The sequence below is a fragment of the Amia ocellicauda genome, chromosome 2, assembly GCF_036373705.1.
Source record: "Amia ocellicauda isolate fAmiCal2 chromosome 2, fAmiCal2.hap1, whole genome shotgun sequence".
Lineage (NCBI taxonomy): Eukaryota > Metazoa > Chordata > Actinopteri > Amiiformes > Amiidae > Amia > Amia ocellicauda.
This window is the reverse complement of record NC_089851.1, coordinates 5,529,247-5,548,943: the sequence shown is the minus strand read 5'-3', so window position 1 is coordinate 5,548,943 and position 19,697 is coordinate 5,529,247. Positions and strand designations below refer to the sequence as shown.

The window sequence follows — 19,697 nt, the reverse complement described above, 5'->3', positions numbered from 1 at the left end:
TCACACCAATCAGTGACCCTCGTGCCCTGTGGATGGGGGCATTGTTATCCTGGAAGAGACCACTCCCATCAGCATAGAAATGTGTCACCATAGGATAAAGGTGATCACTCAGAATAACTTTGTCATGATTTGCAGTGACCCTGCAGGGGACAAGTGGACCCAAACCATGCCAGGAAAATGCCCCCCACAGCACAAGAGAGCCTCCGGACCCCCTCACTGTAGGGTCCAGCAGTCAGGCCTGTCCCATTCTCTTGGTGTCCTACACATGCACTCGCCCACTTGTCCAGAACACGAGCCAGTTGAGTGTCTGTGACTGAAGCTCTTGCCATTTGACCCCAATAATGACCCTCTTTCACAGTCACTTAGATCCTTTACTCTCACCATCTTGATCCAAAATCAAGGTCAACTGGGCCTGCTCAGCATTTGTTTACATGCCACAGACCATGATAGGATGCTAATTGCTTAATTGTATCATGTAATACACCTGTTTGGAGGCATCTGCATTCATTATGTTCCTCTACTCATTTATTCAGGTTTGGGTACGGCTTTAAGGCTGTTTAAATGTCACGGTTTCACTATGCTCGGTCCGTTATTGTGGTTCTGGCTTGTCTTTGGGTTGCTCCCAGACATATCCCAATAATGAGAACTTTGTGACACCTCTTCAACAGTTGTGTCAGGACTAGAAACATACCACATTGTAACTCACAACTGATTTTAGTTTAGTTTAGATAACAGATCTTGTAAAACTTTGGATCAATGTACATTGGCAGAAAAAAAAGGTTGGACAAATATATTTAAAAAAATCTCTTCACACTTCTTTATATTGGTCAATTTATTTAGCAGATATTAAACCAAAATATACTACATATATAGTTACAATCAACACGGGGAGCATAAATAATACAGGGGTCGTGGATATGGCAGCTTTACATATTCCCCATAGATTTTAACTTCATATACAGCTTGTACAACAACCATACGCAAGAGATTCGTTTAAAATTTATTTTTGGATGAAACCCCAAATGAAAATATTCCTTTTTTTTTATTTTTATTTAAGCTGAAATATAATATATTTGTTATGATCTAGAACGATGTGCTGTAAAGTCTCTCCATTGTCATTCTATACATTTTGATTTGCAGAGCACAGCTTAAATTGTATTGCATAAGAAACGAAATGGACTCAGCTCTGTCGACCTATTTGGACAATATTCACCTTCAACAAAACTCGTTTGCAACTCGAGATTAGTTTTCTACACAAAGATGATGTTTCGCAGGCAGTCATGGGTAACAACAAGAACATCCTGATATTCCTACATGAAGTCCACTGTTGTCAACATGGGCACTGCCTTCTTTACAAGGCGAACAATATTCTTGTGCTAAATGTTTAATCCCCCCCTCAAAAAATCCCTAAATGAAATGCTACAAAAAAAAAAAAAAAAGCCCAAAATGGTTCCCCCAAGATAAAGTAAACCACTTACTACACAATAAGGTTTGGTAGTACAGATCATTTACAAGAGGAAAAGAAACCAATGCCCTCTGCTACTGAAAACAGTGCCTTCATATCAACGAATGGATAAGATCAGGATTAAAAAAAAAAAAAAAAAAAAAAGACAACAGGCCAGCCACTCATAAAGCATTAAAGTATCGGTAAATCCACGGGACTCTAACTTAATAATGCCTTATATTTGGAGCCCTTGGTATTCCCACACACTGCAGCTGCGCAGCCTTAAAAAGTCAAGCCGTTTGTTCCGTCGCACGTCTTGCTAGGAAAGACATACTTCCGAAGTAGTGATGAGGTATTACAAGCCAATACACAGTCACACGTGCCAGGCCATCACCCATTACTATGGGAGGCTGGGCAGGGTCTCGATTGTTTCACCACGCCGCCCGATTTTGTATCCGACTGCCCGACTAGCACGGAGCGACAACGCGGCGGCGAACGCGTGGCTGGAGACGGGTACTTGGTCTGGAATGTACTGAAAAAACACAAAAGCGTGCAGTTTACCGATCACATCACAAAATCTGTGTACAAACAACCAACGTGGTGTCTTGCAAAACGGGCATGCCCCCTTAAAACAAAAAGAAAATACATACAAAAAAAAAAAAAAAAGACAACTAGGAAGCAAAAGAAAATAATAATGTCCTGGATATTATTTTTAAACCGATCCACTGTACACAGCATGACCCCACGCTCTCTGACCACCTGATTCAGACAACAGTGATTCATTGTATATTCTATAATGTTCCTATGTTACAATACGGACCAGCCTGAGCTCTCAACCATTAGGGATCGTCTCGGGCCTAATCATTGAGAGGGACGTCTAACCCGGGCTGGCGCGGGGCGTCTACAGTACTACTCTGGGGCCGGTGCAGCGGTCAAACGTACAGGCTGGCGCTCGCTCGGGGGGCGGCCGGGCAGACGCTGGGTCTCCGCCACCTCGGGCTCACGTCGATTTCTGCCTGTAGTGAAGGGTGAGGTCGCCGCCGCTCTTCCAGATGAAATGCTTTACCGTTCGCAGGTCCATGTTGGGATCCAACACCTGCTGGGAGAGAGACCGGATCAGTTTGAAATGCCGAGAGAGAGCAGCACAGGAGCGATGCGGTGGCATCTCCGTGCGGGGCCCACCTGGTCCTGGCAGAGCAGCTCGATCTTCTCCTCTGCCAGCACCGCGATGTCCTCCTCCTTGTCCTGCTCGCCGGGCTTCTCGTTGTTGGACGAGCTGGTCGTCTGGGACTCGTTGTCCAGGTTGATGATCTTCTCGTAGACGTGCTCCATCACCTTGCGCACCTGCAGCATGTCACTGGCCGAGAGGCGGTCCCTGGGAAAACGGGACAAATGAAGAGCAGATGGAAACACTGGAGTTCTGTAGTATTTAAAGTGTGAGGCGCATTCTCTACAGCTATGGCACCTGATGAGAAACCCTAATCTGTTCAATTGTCACTTTCAATGATGCTTTAAACACCCTTCTTGGCCAAGCATTCGAACAGACCTGAGCTGTGTGCTCGTCCACATCGGGCATCACTGTTTTTACGGTCATTAACCGACAAGCCTTAGACCGGGTTCAAAGAAAGCCAGGACGGACAGGTTCACTTACTTCTTTAGTGTCTTTGCACCAGAGGAGGAGTGAGGCTGGAGGTAGAATGGGATTTTGTTGAATTTGGGCATGTTTTTCTGGAAAATAATAATAAATACATAAATTGATGTGGTCAAAAAGCAATTTACAGAGTTTATTAGACTATTTGGCCAAGAGTCAAGATGAAATATATGAATTGGCAAAGGAGCAACCCTTCACAGCAAGGTCTTCACACACTCACACGCATGCACAGACACAGACTCGCACAACACTCACGTCCACGGTGATGTCTATGACCCACTGCGGGACCGTCTCGTTCAGCAGCATCGACTCAGTCTCGCCGCCCGAATCTCTGCATAGTAATCTGCAGAAGAACGAGCCGTAAAAATCAGATTCAGTCTCAAACTAAACTGATTCACTCACCTGCTACAGACCATATTGCTAAAGGTCTTCAATTGCCACGTGAAACCTCACTGAGCACAGCTTAACATTAACATTTAAAACCGACACTGACCCAGGCGTTTCCATGTGTTGTCCACTCCCCACAGAGCCCGACAGTACACGCCTGAATATCAAGACACTTGCCTGAATAGGGTCCTGCCTCCTGCTTCCCCGAAGATGACCGGAGTGTGTGGCGGCACCTGGAAATACCCATTTCCTTTCTGTATCCTGTTCTCCTGTTCGCCATTGACTGCAGGAATATAGTCACACGTAAGATACAAAATTGCAGCATGAAGAAGTTAAATGTAAAACATACAATTACACATCTGGAAACCCCTGTCTGCCTGGGAGAGACCTTGCTGATGCAGTATAACTACGTTGTGTCTTGTTGCTGTGCTCAGTCTTGCCATGGTGTATGACTTTTGACAGTAAACTGTCTTCAGCAACCTCACCTTGTTAGCTGAGTTTGGCTGTTCCTCACCCAGTTTTATTCCTCCTACACAGCTGTTTCTGTTTCAGTTAATGATTGTGTTTCAACCTACATATTCAATTGAGGATCATTAGCACCTGTTTGGTATAATTGTTTAATCAGACACCTGACTATATGCCTACAAAATCCCTGACTTTCTGCAAGTGTACCTAGAAGAATTGATGCCGTTCAAAGGCAAAGGGTGGTCACACCAAATATGGATTTGATTTAGATTTTTCTTCTGTTCACTCACTTTGCATTTTGTTAAGTGATTAATATAATCTATTAACATGTCTGTTTTTGAAAGCATTCTTACTTTACAGCATTTTTTCACACCTGCTTAAATCTTGTATGTTTAATACTATATAGCAATTTATGCTGCTTAAGAATGACTCATCCAGGAATTGGGCTTCTGCGAGAGGAACAACATTCAAATTAAAACTTACAATATTACTTACAAATTACAATAATGAGCTGAGCGAACGTGAAAGGAAGGTCACGAAGACACAGTCGGCCATCTTCAGTTACGACAAACGCGATACAAATGGGAATGAAATGCAAGAAAGCCCACCGTGGTTGATTTCATTCTCCTCCTCGTCCATGGGGTTGATGTGTGTTCGGGGCCAGTACTCCAGCAGGGCCTGCAGCAGCAGCCCCCCGAGATTCACTGCGCACAGACGAACAGCCCCGTTAAAAGACCCGCTGCGTTCAGGCAGCGGAGACCACCTGCTACGTGAGGCGAGTCACATGCAACCTAGTGTGCACGCGTGGGATTTTTTTTTCTACCTTAAAAGCCCACAGCTTCCTATTAAAGATACTGAAGTTAATGCTTGTTTAACATTGATCAACTCTTAACATCTTTTTAAACTTATTTACTCTATTTATACTTAAAACAGCACTTACACAAGATTCACAGATATAGTGAGAGTGAAATTAATTGTAAAATCACTGTGTTTAGGAAGAGCCACTGGGCGAGGTTTACATATTCATATATATACCAAACAAAAATAACGAAGCATTAATCCGTTTATTCTTTTCAGTGCCATTGTCATTATATGGATAGAGTAGATCTAATAAACAATATGTATTAAAATAATCACCCAATAAAACGGTTTGAAATTAATAGTTTCCACTACAACTATACATGATACTGTCATAAACAAAAGGCCAAAAACAGAATAAGTCTAGTGGTTGTCCATACATCGGTCAAATAATGATTAAACACAATATGCTTTAGTTTTGTAATTGGCTATATAACGTTACACAGATTTAATACATACATTTTGGGTCTGATCCATCTGCGCTGGTGAATCCGGCATCCTTCGCAGAGACCCAGGCAGCAAAACAGTCGCTCTCATCCAAAGTGATTGTCAGCATCTACGGAAAAAGTTAAAACCTCAATGTATTTCAGCATGACAAGCGCACCAAGGTTTTAACCAGACCGACATCACTGTTGCCATCTCACAGACTACATAATGAAAGAACCAGAACCAGACCTGCACAACTGCTGGTCGTGTGGAAACTGTGGGAGCAAGTGGTGGAAAACATCCCCACAATATTACCTTTATTATATACACCGATCAGCCATAACATTATGAGCACTGACAGCTGAAGTGAATAACACTGATAATCTTGTTATCATGGCACCTGTCAGTGGGTGGGATATATTAGGCAGCAAGTGAACATTTTGTCCTCAAAGTTGATGTGTTAGAAGCAGGAAAAATGGGCAAGCGTAAGGATCTGAGCAACTTTGACGAGGGCTAAATTATGATGGCCTCCAAATTCCCCAGATCTCAATCCAATCGAGCACCTGTGGGATGTGCTGGACAAACAAGTCTCATGTATGGAGGCCCCACCTCGCAACTTACAGGACTTAAAGGATCTGCTGCTAACGTCTTGGTGCCAGATACCACAGCACACCTTCAGAGGTCTAGTGGAGTCCATGCCTCAACGGGTCAGGGCTGTTTTGGCGGCAAAAGGGGGACCTACACAATATTAGGCAGGTGGTCATAATGTTATGGCTAATCGGTGGAGGTGACATAGCCTATCCAGAATACAACCCTTGACATGCATTTAATTTGTCACAATACAAATACAATATAAACAATGTCTACACACACACACACACACACAAACACAAGCTTACCCCAGTTTTCAGATCTACCGAGAACCAGTTTGGCACATACACCATCTTGAAGCGCTTTTTAATCTCTTCATCGAATTCCACCTTGCCCAGGTCTTCCACTTTGCACGCCTTGAAAAGTAAGAATTGCAGCCAGTTAGAGGTTACACATTTGAAAGCAAATGTAAACAAGGAGGTATAATACTCACCTTTAGTACGTCCCAGTACGCCACATTATTGTTCGTGTCTTTGGTAAGTATGTGTCTCTTATCGTTCAGGATGTGGCACTGAATTATGCTAGCTCCCCCTAGAGGACAGAACAAAAACAAAGCGAGATGGTGTCTCCATAAGCAGGAGTCCAGAAAATGTGACCTAAAATCAATGTATTCAGTCTTTCTAAAAGGGCCTTTTATCTGACTGTGCATTGCATTGTGCATCAGGAGATTAAAGAACGTCTTTTATCTTTGCATTGCCCCTTTGTAAACGCTAATTTAGATCTCCATTTTGGTAACTTCTGCCATACTATCACCCGCATTGGGGTCACCACTGACTCGCCTCACTATTAAACATGCAGGAGTGGATTTAAAAATGGTTTATTTGCTGTTGTTTTGGCCTAGAGGAGAACAGTTGAGGCTAACCATCCATATTAGACTGGTACATGTTGTACATCTTAACTGTCTTATAGCAATTGTTACAGGTCTGCAATATTGAAGAACTATAAAGGTGTATAATGACTTATCTAGGAGGAGCTCACCATGAAATTATGTCCTATGCATGTAAATCCAATAAAGTTTTAATGTGGGTATTGGTATTTCATGGCTATTTTATTAGGAGAAAAAAAATAAAAAAAATGAATATCTTGCGAAGGTACTATAAATATTCAAAGTGCACTAAAATGATTAGCCAAAGTACAGTTTCTTAATTTATGTAATCAGCAGAAGTGTTTGATGCTGGGGCTGTGGGTCCTCAGAGGACGCTAATCACTTCTCCCGATTTGAATTCCCAATGAGTTCTAAGAAACTGCTTGTTTACTGTAGCATAATAGACCAGTTACACACTTTAAAACGGCTACGGAGGCAAACGCTGCCAAGTTCAGAACCACACAGCCCTTAATACAGGAAAATATGTTTAGAGGTGTAGGTTTCCCTTTTAAAAAATCTCAGAGAACCCTGGTACTAGATCATCCACTTACTGCATCAACTTCAACCTCTGACACAACAGTTCTGGTCAACTAAACGAATATGATGTAAAGTGTGCATATCACAGACAACTAAATATTTTTTAAATGCTGTAAAGACTACGGAGGCTGCCAACCTCCACAATAATCGATCTCCTCTTCCACTTCTGAGCAACGAGAATGGACTGCCTCTCGTTTACTGAAGTATACACCACAGACCATCCAAAAATAGATGCAAGAGGCGGAATAAAGTCGCAGCCAGATGCCCTAAGCAGCTGATGGAAGAGACTATACAAACAGACTTCACTGACGCCAGCAAGAGCCCCATACAGCATCACGCAGGATGTATACTTAGAAATGTCCCTTTGCGTATGATGTCAAGAAGCAATACTGAGCTCCAGGCGCCGCCGATTGAGAAACGAAGGACCTGCACGCAGTCCTGTCTCCAATCCCCCCCCCCCCCCTGGAGTGAGGGCGGCGGAGGTATAAACAAGACAAAAACCAAAAGGGCTGCAAAGACCAAGACATTGGACTCCAATACATTCAAACTGCGATCCATCCAGCCCTGGAGGAAAAGGGATGAGAATAACGGTGACGAGCCTCGCGTGTCTGCAGAACCGCGTCCTCCCACACCAGAGACGCAGCGTGACTCACGGATATGAGCGTGAGTCACCGCAGCACAGCGGGGAGAGGGGGACAGGATGTCTCTAGCTCTTCAATCACATACCTACACACGGAGAGGGAAGGCACATGTATTCTGCACACACCGGCTGCCCCGCAATTAACTCCGACACCCTTCTTTCAGCGTCAGGGTAATTTGAGGCGTAGCGTGTGTGTCAATCATATTTCTAACCCGTAAGATGGGCTGACACACATCATTTTTGGTTGGTACCGTGTGCGGGGGCAGGACGGGACGCCTCTCGCCTCCCAACAGGCGGACTAAGCCTTTTTTAAACCTTTGTAACTTTCTTGCTTGTCAGAGTTGCGTCTTCCGAAACGGTTACAGTCTAATGGTATCTGACAAGCGTTCGATTATGAAAACGACGGTGCGCGCATCCAGATGCGCCGCTTCTCCGTGTCTGAAACAATTAGAAGGGTTTACCTTTAATGACTTGTTCAGGCTGCGTGCAAAGAGGCGTCAAGGGAGTGCTACAGTCATTGTCATAATCGCCAGATGCCCGGAAATTGTGGATGCCCTTTAGGGGCTGCAAAACAAAACAAACAACATGCAAACAAACAAAATCAGTCCCTGCAAGTACAGCAATCTGCAGCCCAAACAAAGAGACAGAGCTGCCCCATGATTTGTGTTTATTTATTTACGTTCCCCCGCCATTGGATACATTAGCCTTCAAAGCACTTAAACAGACACCAAGGACATGAATCTTTAAAGACTTTGTCCAGCAATTTGAATACGCATCAGGTGCTTGAGTTCTAAAGAGAGACGGCTGTAGAAATCCAAAATGGCTGCTCTGCAAAGGGGTGGTGTCAGACCTGAGTAATGCACCAGATCACTCAAAACACATTTCCCAGGGGGTTTACATGGGCAGCAGCGGGGGAAGTGACAGTCAGTAATGAGCCTCTGCTAGGAATGCCATTGCACTCCTCAGCCCGTTAAACCACAGAGGCAGGTGGCAATTCTGCTTTTCACATCTTGATGCAAATGCTCTCGGACACGGCTGTACGTACCCATTTGTTTACGGAGGACTTTGTGGTTGACACCCAGATAGCCGGAGGAGGGTCAGCTGACCTATCCAGTTCCATCTACACAAGGATAAATAAATAAACAAATAAACAGAACTACTTAAGATACAGAAAAAATTCAAGATGCCTCATTTACCTTGCGATCTAGAACAAATGCAAAGGGCAGGAGCACAAATTATTAACTCATACTGAAGTGCAATAAATGCATCAAGACTCTATAGCTTATACAGATGTGCATGGTTTTCTTCCAGCTGTTTTAGAACACCACAGCAATCCCTTGAGATACGCTAGAGTCGTGTTGCTGGGCACCACAGCGTAAGTGAGAATCACACAAATGCTCACACAAATAATGGAAATGTGACGATGTACGAGACTCAGACCGCAGAATAGTCATGCGCAGCTTGGGTTTCGGAGGAGGAAGCTGGGGCTCTGACTTGATCAGTCCACTCCGAGTTTTGACTTTCTCACAATAAATAAATAATAGAGACAGTCCAAACAGATGGAGACCCTTCGGAACCTTCTCGATTGTTCTGGAAGGCCTTCAAACGAGCTTACTTTTCTGGAGGTATGCATTTCTCACAAGACAACAAGAGAAATCAATTTAAATTACTTAATTTCTTGGTCTTGCAATTCTGCCTAATCACAAAACAGGAAGTCTCTGCAAGGTTTTTCATGGAAACTGAATAGCCGAATTAGTTACACACGACATACAACACTGTTCCTACCCCTCACCTTCAAGACCGGCGCCTTCTCCTCGCAGATCAGCGCCCTGATGTCCGGACTCCGCAGGTCCGTGCAGTAGATCTTCCTATCCCGCCCCCCCGAGTACACATGGGTGAAGGCCTCGTTGACCTGCAGGGCCCACACGCCCTCATCGTGGACCCTGTACGTGGCTATGCACCTCTGCTGGCCCAGGGACCACAGGCGGATTGTCCCGTCAGAGCTGCCGGATAAACACTGTGCCAAAAACAACATTAGCATGAGGGATTTTAAAAAGTACAACTCAGAGAAGCTTCGATTCACAAAGCAACTAAAGTACATTAAACCAAGGGATTACCGTTCAGGCACAATTGTGGTTTTCATTTTCACATCAGGGGGTCAAAGAAGCTACTTAAATGCATGCTTTCAAGTTAAAGGAAAAAACGAAGATCTATTTTTCCTTCCCGCTTGACAGCTAGGCGCACATTTGAAGTGATTCCCGTCGTTGTTTTACATGTTAATTCTTTAGAACATCTCCCAGGCTGTTTACGAGTCGACACTTTGTAAAGTCTTCTGGGCTTTAATAAAATCCCATTCTTATTTCCAGAGACTGAGGCAGTTTGATACGCATATATAATCTTTGCTGAAGTGTTTCTGTGAAAGGGTTATACAAACGGCATGTCCCCATGACTATACCCAAAATACGAGTTCTAGTTACAACTCTACAAAACGCATGGGGGGAAAAGAGGAGGCAATGACTTGTTTAGTTAATCTGAAGTGTAAACTGATACGACAGGAGAGTCTGACAAATACCTATGGCAGGCCAATTTATAATTTAGAGATAGCTCTAAATCATTTCAAGATATCTGCAAACCATTTATAGTTATCTAAATAAGGTGCTTTATAAAGATTTCTAAATTATTTGCAGATATCGCTAAATGTACTTTTAAATGAGATATCTAATTGATTTGCAGATTTCTTTAAATGATTTAGAGATCTCTCAAAATATTTTAAGATATCTTTAAATGAATGATAATTTGGCTTGCCATACATACCAGAGTGTTGCACAGCAGAATAAAAGGTTTGTTATTCAAATGTAAACGTGGATGCCCTGAACAGAGCATTTTGGTTTGCTGTACCTGGGTTCCATCTCGGTTTAACAATAATGATTTCACATTGTCCGTGTGTCCCTTCAGTTTCATGAGCTTTGCACAAGTCCGAGGGTCCCAGACTCGCAGCACCTGGATTAGAACAAGCAATCTGTTAACAGTGGTAAATTATGTAAGATGCAACAGTTAAGTGTCAGTGGAAAAAAGAGTCACCAAGGTGTTAAGAAATCATTGGCCCATATTGTAAATGTTTGGGATTTTACCATTTAAATGTAAATACAATGATACAAACAAAGGAACACATCTTATTACAATCTCCCAATAACCCACACTTGCATTCTACACGTCACTCTAGCACATCTCTGCTATATTAAGGGGATCTGATATAACACGGACTTAAGCCTTCGTGAACCACCAAATCCCAGACCAAGATTTGCAAGACGCCTCACTTCACCCACTGAAATGGCTTTATCCGATCAGATTTGATCCCGCCGGGATACGATTTGGCCAGGATTACAGGAGTGCACATTTTAACACCGCAGAAATCACCCGGATTATGTGACAGAGCTATTTTGTGGGTAGCCCCTGGACAGATACTGATCCCTGCTCTCTGCAGTGAAGGGGTTGAAGAACATTGTATAACGGCGTTTTCCTCTTTGTGAAATGTCGAACCTATTCCTTTATGTCATGTGAAGTGTTTAAAGCACAAAATGTGATTCATGCATCAATTTTAACTAATGATTCATTCTATAAGTACTGATGCATGCTTCAAATAAGGAAACAGTTATAATGGACCATTTATTATTGTCTCTAGACACGGAAATCCTAAACAAAAAGTCCATCCGGCACGTTAAAAGTAGAAACATACCTTTTCAGTGGACCCAGAGACAATCACTGTTCCCATCTGATTCATGGCCAGACTGTAGATTGAGTCTTTGTTCCCACTCAAAGAGGACGCTGTGCCACACAGGAAGAAAGAAAAGTTACATTATAGTGAGTTTACAACCTGTGTGGAAACTCTGTTGCACAGAAATGGGAAACACAGAATTACGCCTTTTCTTTTCAAGCACGTACTTACATTTACTTTATGTCCACTCATGTATAAATTATTTTTAACTATACAATAAAACAGAATTCGTGCCAGACCTGTCTTTTACAGCGTGGCTAACAAGCTTGAGCTTTTACCTACAATTTGAGGACAGACGTGACTCTAAATGTAATCTGGTCATCTCTGGATCTCTCTGTATGGCCCACTTTCGATTGGTACGGACCAGTTTTGCTCCAGTACTGGTCAACACTAGAATCCAGCTCAAGACGCGCATGAAGAAATGGTAAAAACATGTTTGCCGTTCTGCAAAGAGCAGCAGGAAAATTAGCCAGCTCTGCAAGTCAGCCCGAGCTGGGATGTTCTGTTCAGTCTGTAGAAGTAGCAATAAAACACTAATCTGCCACTGGCTTTAATTCTCAATTTACAAAATCAGCATCTCAGATTCCGCTAAGCAGACAACAGGTTTAAAAAACGAAAGCCCCATATAAATAGACATTTCTTGTTAATCTATCCGGGCAAACTTTGCTGATAGTACAAGCGTAGTTTTGCATACTCACTGGTAACAGTGTTGTTTGAGGCAGTCAGTGCGGTTAGTGTATTTACATCCCAAAGGAAAATCTGTCTGTCCAGCCCTGCGGATGCCACCAGCTCCTTGTCTTTTGCATAAGCTAGAGCTTTTACATAGTCCTGCACGTGAACAGGGATCACAGATTTAATCACACAGGACACAGGGAAGCCCAGCTGTGTCATAACCCGGGCAGATTTAATGTTTTGCCCAAATTATTTAGATACACACATATGCCACACACACAGAAAATAATAAATCTAGTCCACTGTCTTCTTCAGCACTGAGCCAGCTGGATCTAAATAACACTACAAAGGCACTCAATTAAGCACATTTTATATTCTGAAATACAATATTGACAATCTGAAAGAGCTGGGCCATTTTTATTCCACGTCACTTCAATCGAAATAGCGGTTTGCATTCTTGTGCTTCATGCCCGAAATAAGCACAGACTGAAATCTAATGCGGGATATAAATGGGATTAAAATAATTGCTTTACTAATCCAAAAGAAATGCATTTTGGAGGATCTCAAAGACCCAGTGCAGCAAAAGACTTTGAGGATTCAGATTCAGCACAGCTGGAATAAGGGGGGGTTGCAAATTCAGAGGATCTGAGATACTTTTGTCATCATTTTTCAAAATATATTCTTACGGAAGAAAAGCAATGACGAAACAAGTATGGCAACGTTTAACCTTTCAACAACTCTGTTAAATACAAAAACAAGTATAACAGACTGGGTTGCAGTTTGACGATGAATTCCCAATTGTATTTAGAGACGGAGGAAAAAAAGTTAATTCCACGGATGTATTAATATTATTTTGAATCCGTTTATAAATCATATCTTCAATACACGTCACTGCAAATGTGGACGAGTTTCTCTCTCTTTGTACGGGCCGACAACCTTCACTGTGACAGTTATACATGAGCTGGTCTTTGTAGCATCTTCAATGTCAGGAGCCTTGATTTATCTATCTTACCTTGTGTGTCCGCAACGTAGACATGCAAAACCCCTTGTGTGCATTCCAGACCTTCACTGTGGTGTCTGAGGACGCCGATATCACTGAAACACACAAAAACAACAAATCGGTACCAAAGCATATTAATATTTAACAACAGAAAACTAGTAACAAAATAAAGGACATCCCCCAAGCGCTGAATCAAGTCCAAGATTACATTCGAACGGATATCAAATTAATCTTTTAGATATTGCGCTCAGGTGAGTATTAAGGAAGTGGCACTATTGAAGGTATCTTCAGCAGCAGCTAAAAGATATACTTACAAGTCTTTCCATTGCAACACAGAACAATGTCATTCACCCAATCTGTGTGATGCTCCATGGAGGCTATGTAGGGATCTTGCTGCAAAGTAAGATACATACCTTATCAGACATATGCTAATATAGGTGTCTTGTCCCTTTTTGCATCAATTATACTGTACTATGTCTTTAACTTTAAATTAGATTAACCTCTTCAATGCAAGTTAATACTGAATCGCTGGGATGATTATTTTGCAAGTTTAAAATCACTTGATTGAGTGTAGAATGCATATATATATTGATATAACAGTGAAAGTGATGACTGCACAGATCATTCAGCCTTTGAAACGTACTTGGCAACACAGGGAAACTGGCCCAACAATAAGGGGAAGGCCAGAAAATGTGTCACCAGATTATAAATAAAAACATATGACAAAACAGCACTAATGATCTCAGTGCAGCTCGATGAATGGCTTACCTTGTGCTGGTTGACGCTCCATATCCGAATGATGGAGTCTCTGCCGGCGGTGAAGAGTCGGTTCAATGCCGGGTCGAGCTGTAGTGCGTTCACCCCATTGCGATTGTATTTCTCCACCTCATCTCGAATGACATAGGACACCTTTGAGAAAAAGAAAATGCATGCATACGTATATAAAACATGAATATCAGGAATCACTGTCATTGAGCAACGTTTCGCATCAGAATTCTGTCAGTTGAATCCGAGACAAAAGTTTAAATTAGTTATATTTCTGCTCACTGGCCACATTTAGACGGACACATATCAAAGCACATTCCAATGCCAACCCTAATACAAAGAGACATGCTGTCACTTCGCACTCTGTTAAATATTTTTTTGTTATAAAATTACAAATAAAGATTTAATTAAAAACCTGAACCATCACTTCAAGAAAGATATCGCTGCTCTAGAGGCAGTTCAGAGGAGAGCAACCAGACTTATTCCAGGTCTGAAGGGAATGTCCTACTGAGAGACTGAGGACCTGAACCTTTTCACCCTGGAACAGAGGAGACTACGTGGGGACTTGATTCAAGTCTTCAAAATCATGAAGGGCATCGACCACATCAAACCAGAGGAGCTTTTCCAGATCAGTAGGGACATACGCACCCGGTGACACAAATGGAAATTGGGCTTCAAGGCATTCAAGACAGGAGACACTTCACACAGAGAGGCGGCACAATCTTAATATTTTTTCCAATACAGGGTACTTTACTAAAAAATAAGATAACAATAATATTATTGCTGATGACCACTTTTCTTCCCAGATCCTGATATCTACCATCTGCCGCCACACCCCAACACCCACAAATAGGGGCCTGCATTTTATCCAACCTGCTTTCTTAGGCTCCACTTCATTCCTTCCAGGGCAAGGTGGTCATGTAGTCTGTTTATTAAACCACTTATTGAATTTCCCCGATTCCTTTAATCATCTCAATTATCATTCTATGAACAGGCATTAGTACTTTGCAGCAGGTACAGACCTTTATTTAGTCATGCATCCCTGTATTACTAACAGCTCTTATACAATATTATTTTGTCGAATGTGTCAATCATTTAAAAGTTCCAGTTTACTAATAGGAAATCAATTAGTCAACAACAGCAGGGAGGGGGGAATCCCAATGATGGCCAGAACAATTTCTATAAAATACTGAAATCAAACCTTCAATGCCTTTACATATAAAGACAATAACAACAACAATGCAAGGTCATTATGTGTCAGTTTACAGTTTAATGAAAGAAAATGTCCTGTGCATTACAATTTTCCATTAAATTGAAGTATCACTGCGGTTTAACCGTCTTTTTTGATTGTCATTGTTCTGTAAAAACTTGGCCATAAGCAGAAACGCTTCTTTCAGCATCTACAGAATTGGTAACTGACAAACATATTTTAGCCTTCCATGTCAAATTTGGCCATACTGCTTCAGTTTTAATCCAAAATGCATTCCTTGTCATTGTGCTGCCATTCTCTTTCACATTTAGTAGTTATTTGCCATTTTCTGATTGCAGTCAGCATCAAATCCTGGAACAGATTATAACGGAAAGGCTTCCAGATCCAAACCACACACTTGTTGAGAGTTGAATGTCATTACTGCCATCAGAGGGTTGTGAGCTGGTTGAATAAAACATGGGCCCTTTGGCATTGATCTGGGTTTGAGTTTGATTAGTCAGTCTTTCAGAAACATCATGGAAGGTTTTTAATGCATTTGGAATTTAGCAACAGACTGTCAAATGCCCCTTGGTGTTATTCATGGCTCAGGTGGCAACTACATAGGTAACGTACAGCAGTAAACCTAGATGAATGTCATTGTGCTTTGACAATGTAACTAGCACAATCTGAGACATCCATTCACATATTAAAATGAACTTCAAATGCATTTACACATCTCACCACCCAAAAGGTGCAAAATATATTGATCTTTTGAATCTGTAGACTCGATAGTAACTACAAATACACTGTCAGACATCCTTAATAGTTGTACAATTTTCATATTGTGCAAATCAGCAATATGGGGTAGATATTCCCTTCTCAGCTGACCTGCTGTAAAATTTGCTCGCTACCACATTTATTATGTTTCTTCAGAAATGCAGCGAGTTTTGGATTATTTTTTTCCAAGGGAATATTAGCAGAAACTCATGACTCTGCAAAATCCGAAAATAACATCTCGTCAAGGTTCATAATTTTCTTTCCACATTTAGCCTATACTCATAATAATTCATATAGATTTTATTTGTCTAATTAGGCAAAGCATAATGTGTTGACTTGTGTGAACTATAACTGGAGTGGATGCATCTAGGGCAAATTAATTACAATCGGAAAACAAAAAGTCATGTAAAACGCTGGGCACTTCCCCATAAAATAAGATTAAAATATAGCCAGTGTTCCAGGGCAACAAATACAGGAAAGGATGCAGAAACCAGTCCCTTTCCTCTGTGTAAGTCTCAGACTTTGCATCAAACCACACAAACTCAACTTTCATAACTGATGTCTTTCTGGTCTTTCTGCAGCAGAGTAAAAAAGGAAGAAAGACTGACCTAGGGAACAAATATGTTGATGTACAGTTGCAAGGCTGCTCAAAAAATAAATAGAAAGGGATCATTATCCTCAATGTTGTCACTTTGCTTAATTGATATCAATAAAACATGCATACTAGAAAACTACCAAATTCCCCAATAGTCCTATTCAGTCTCCGGAAATATGCAGCTAAATTAAATAGCACAATTTCCTTAAGTTCAAAACACCCAGTATAATATTTTTGAATGTAAATCACCAACTCTGTTGTGTTCCTTATTCTACACAGCAAGGATCTGTGCACTTTGTACAGGCCCTGGGTTGGGCTTTAAAAGGCTACGTCTTCACAACTACACATATGCATTCCCCAATAACTGATGCACAAGAAAAAAGATACATCTGGATGAGGTGAAGCCAACCTACTCAAATCATGCAATTTCTGTGAGTTTGCACTTATACAATGGAAAACATCAGACAGGCTTTAGAAGAATTAGGCTTCAAACACTTAACACATTTGAGTACCACACATTTACAAGCTATTAGAGTAAATATTAAAGCACAGAAAGTGAAAACCGAAAGGCTTCTGTAAATAAAGCTACACTTTTTTGATTTGTTTTCAATAGGCGGTAGAATTAAGGTATTTGGTCATAAAAACAAAACAAAGAAGGTTTTCTATTGGGAACAGGAAGCTAGAGTGGAATCCTATAAAGATAAAGGACTTTCACAAATTGCGTGTGTGTTGGGGGGGGGGGGGGTGAAACACGTCACGTAACTTTCATGCTTTGATGATTGCCTAATTGATTATTTCCTACATTCTATTCATGCTAATGTTGGTAATTGGTTTCATCTGAAATCTGTAATTCAAAGCTATATCCAAATACAAGATTTAAAAAATAGAATAGAATAGATCATAATGAATGCAGACACGATGCATTCATATTCGATCTGCAAACATCGCATACAAGTCATTCCCTTGCGATCTATGCAAATGCCATCCCGACCTCAGCTCAGCTCGTCAGTGTAACGTTTGCAGAAACAGGCAAATCACAAGGAAAGCAGGTAGCGAGTCTGCTTATCCGCGCAACACAACTTGAGCGGCGAAGTGAGGGCGACAGGGGCTGCTGTCAAGTGTACAAAACCCGAGGGCCTTTTGTATTGTCTGTAACCGCTTTCTTTTCCTCCCTGAATGGTAAACGAAACTTTCTCCATTCATCTACGGGTGGCTGGTGGCGGTTTGCTTCCTTGAATATCTGCTTTAACACAACGACGTGCCGCGGTAACGTCCCCTTGCAGTGCAATGACTTAATCCCGAAGCCAAGCCAGCCACCCCAGCCTCACAGCCCGAGCGACCACCACCTGCCCCCTTCGCACCGGAGCGCAGCGGCTGTGCCTGCGGGCCCCTTCCCGGCTCCCCTCGCCCGCCCTGGACACCCCGGCCGAGGGAGAGTGCGGGAAATAGAGCCCGTATGCGCCTCTGCACACGCCGAAACCCTGTGAACAATGAGAAATTACCTGCACTTTCCTCCGCCCCGCTGCATTCTGCCTGTGATGAGCCGCCATCTTACATGTTGACAGCGCGACGTCACTTCCTCCGAGATACGTCAGCACGCACTTCCGCAAGGCCGCTGTCAATCAAGCCGAGGCTGCGGAGGAAGACCTCTGTCACGTACACCTGCGTGAGGCGGCGCAGCTGTAATTCCTCCGCGTCATCAAAAACTCCTTAATGGCGTAAATAAGTACGTGAAACGACAGCAGATGCCCAATCGTCTCGCCTGTGGCCTCTGACGTGCGACCACGATGCAAGTCTGTCGATTCATTATCAATTTAGCATCTGAAAGCAGCTTGTTTTTCCTTGTAATAAAGGCATTGCATTTGAATTCAGTGCACAATCAAACTTTGAATTTGATAGGCTTTTGCAAATAGGGAATTAGTAAATGCACCGCAGCCCAAATCAGCAGCTGCTCTCTTCTTTCCTGCTGCATTATCTTTTAAATAATACACAACTATTTCAGACCGGCCGATAAAGTGCGCCAAAACTCACGTCTTTACGGTAAAGTTGCTCCCGCACTGGTAGGTGGGTGGGCCGCGGGAAGAGCAGGAAAGCAGAGGAAAGAGGAGGGAAAGATTATTATTTACTTGAAGAAATAAAAAGTGAAGCAACAACATTAACAACAATTGAAGGTGTATTTTCTGGATGTCATAACAATTGCTGTTTCCCTACGAATACATACAACACTATAACAGGAGTATATAGCATGCATAATAAACCGTAATATACACTCACCTAAAGGATTATTAGGAACACCATACTAATACTGTGTTTGACCCCCTTTCGCCTTCAGAACTGCCTTAATTCTACGTGGCATTGATTCAACAAGGTGCTGAAAGCATTCTTTAGAAATGTTGGCCCATATTGATAGGATAGCATCTTGCAGTTGATGGAGATTTGTGGGATGCACATCCAGGGCACGAAGCTCCCGTTCCACCACATCCCAAAGATGCTCTATTGGGTTGAGATCTGGTGACTGTGGGGGCCAGTTTAGTACAGTGAACTCATTGTCATGTTCAAGATACCAATTTGAAATGATTGGACCTTTGTGACATGGTGCATTATCCTGCTGGAAGTAGCCATCAGAGGATGGGTACATGGTGGTCATAAAGGGATGGACATGGTCAGAAACAATGCTCAGGTAGGCCGTGGCATTTAAACGATGCCCAATTGGCACTAAGGGGCCTAAAGTGTGCCAAGAAAACATCCCCCACACCATTACACCACCACCACCAGCCTGCACAGTGGTAACAAGGCATGATGGATCCATGTTCTCATTCTGTTTACGCCAAATTCTGACTCTACCATCTGAATGTCTCAACAGAAATGGAGACTCATCAGACCAGGCAACATTTTTCCAGTCTTCAACTGTCCAATTTTGGTGAGCTTGTGCAAATTGTAGCCTCTTTTTCCTATTTGTAGTGGAGATGAGTGGTACCCGGTGGGGTCTTCTGCTGTTGT

General features: G+C 42.4%; 1 protein-coding gene across 3 annotated transcripts; it reads right to left on the bottom strand.

Annotated features, from left to right (window-relative positions):
• Positions 1-814: 814 nt before the first annotated feature.
• Positions 815-18,271, bottom strand: wdr48a (WD repeat domain 48a). 3 transcript variants are annotated; one of them, XR_010820948.1, is made up of 20 exons: positions 18,200-18,262; positions 14,140-14,280; positions 13,686-13,764; positions 13,384-13,466; positions 12,398-12,527; positions 11,661-11,749; positions 10,823-10,924; positions 9,717-9,941; positions 8,970-9,044; positions 8,386-8,488; positions 6,316-6,413; positions 6,131-6,238; positions 5,265-5,361; positions 4,556-4,651; positions 3,660-3,765; positions 3,351-3,438; positions 3,096-3,172; positions 2,627-2,819; positions 2,387-2,543; positions 815-1,976 (listed from the first exon to the last, which is right to left on the bottom strand). XR_010820948.1 is itself a non-coding variant. In XM_066716703.1 (19 exons), exons 1-19 carry the CDS (start codon positions 18,245-18,247, stop codon positions 2,445-2,447), a joined length of 2,034 nt encoding a protein of 677 aa, XP_066572800.1. In that variant the 5' UTR covers positions 18,248-18,271; the 3' UTR covers positions 815-2,444. The 3 variants fall into 3 exon arrangements, 2 of the variants coding, with proteins under 2 accessions (XP_066572800.1, XP_066572789.1); XM_066716703.1 differs by having other exon boundaries at positions 815-2,540; positions 18,200-18,271; XM_066716692.1 differs by having other exon boundaries at positions 815-2,543.
• Positions 18,272-19,697: the final 1,426 nt, after the last annotated feature.

Coding starts and splice junctions, on each gene's coding strand:
- wdr48a (XM_066716692.1), bottom strand. CDS start 18,247: ATGGCGGCTCATCACAGGCAGAATGCAGCGGGGCGGAGGAAAGTGCAG. Junction 14,281..18,199: donor CGGGGCGGAGGAAAGTGCAG/GTAATTTCTCAT, acceptor TTTTTCTCAAAG/GTGTCCTATGTCATTCGAGA. Junction 9,942..10,822: donor TAAACCGAGATGGAACCCAG/GTACAGCAAACC, acceptor TTTTTGGCACAG/TGTTTATCCGGCAGCTCTGA.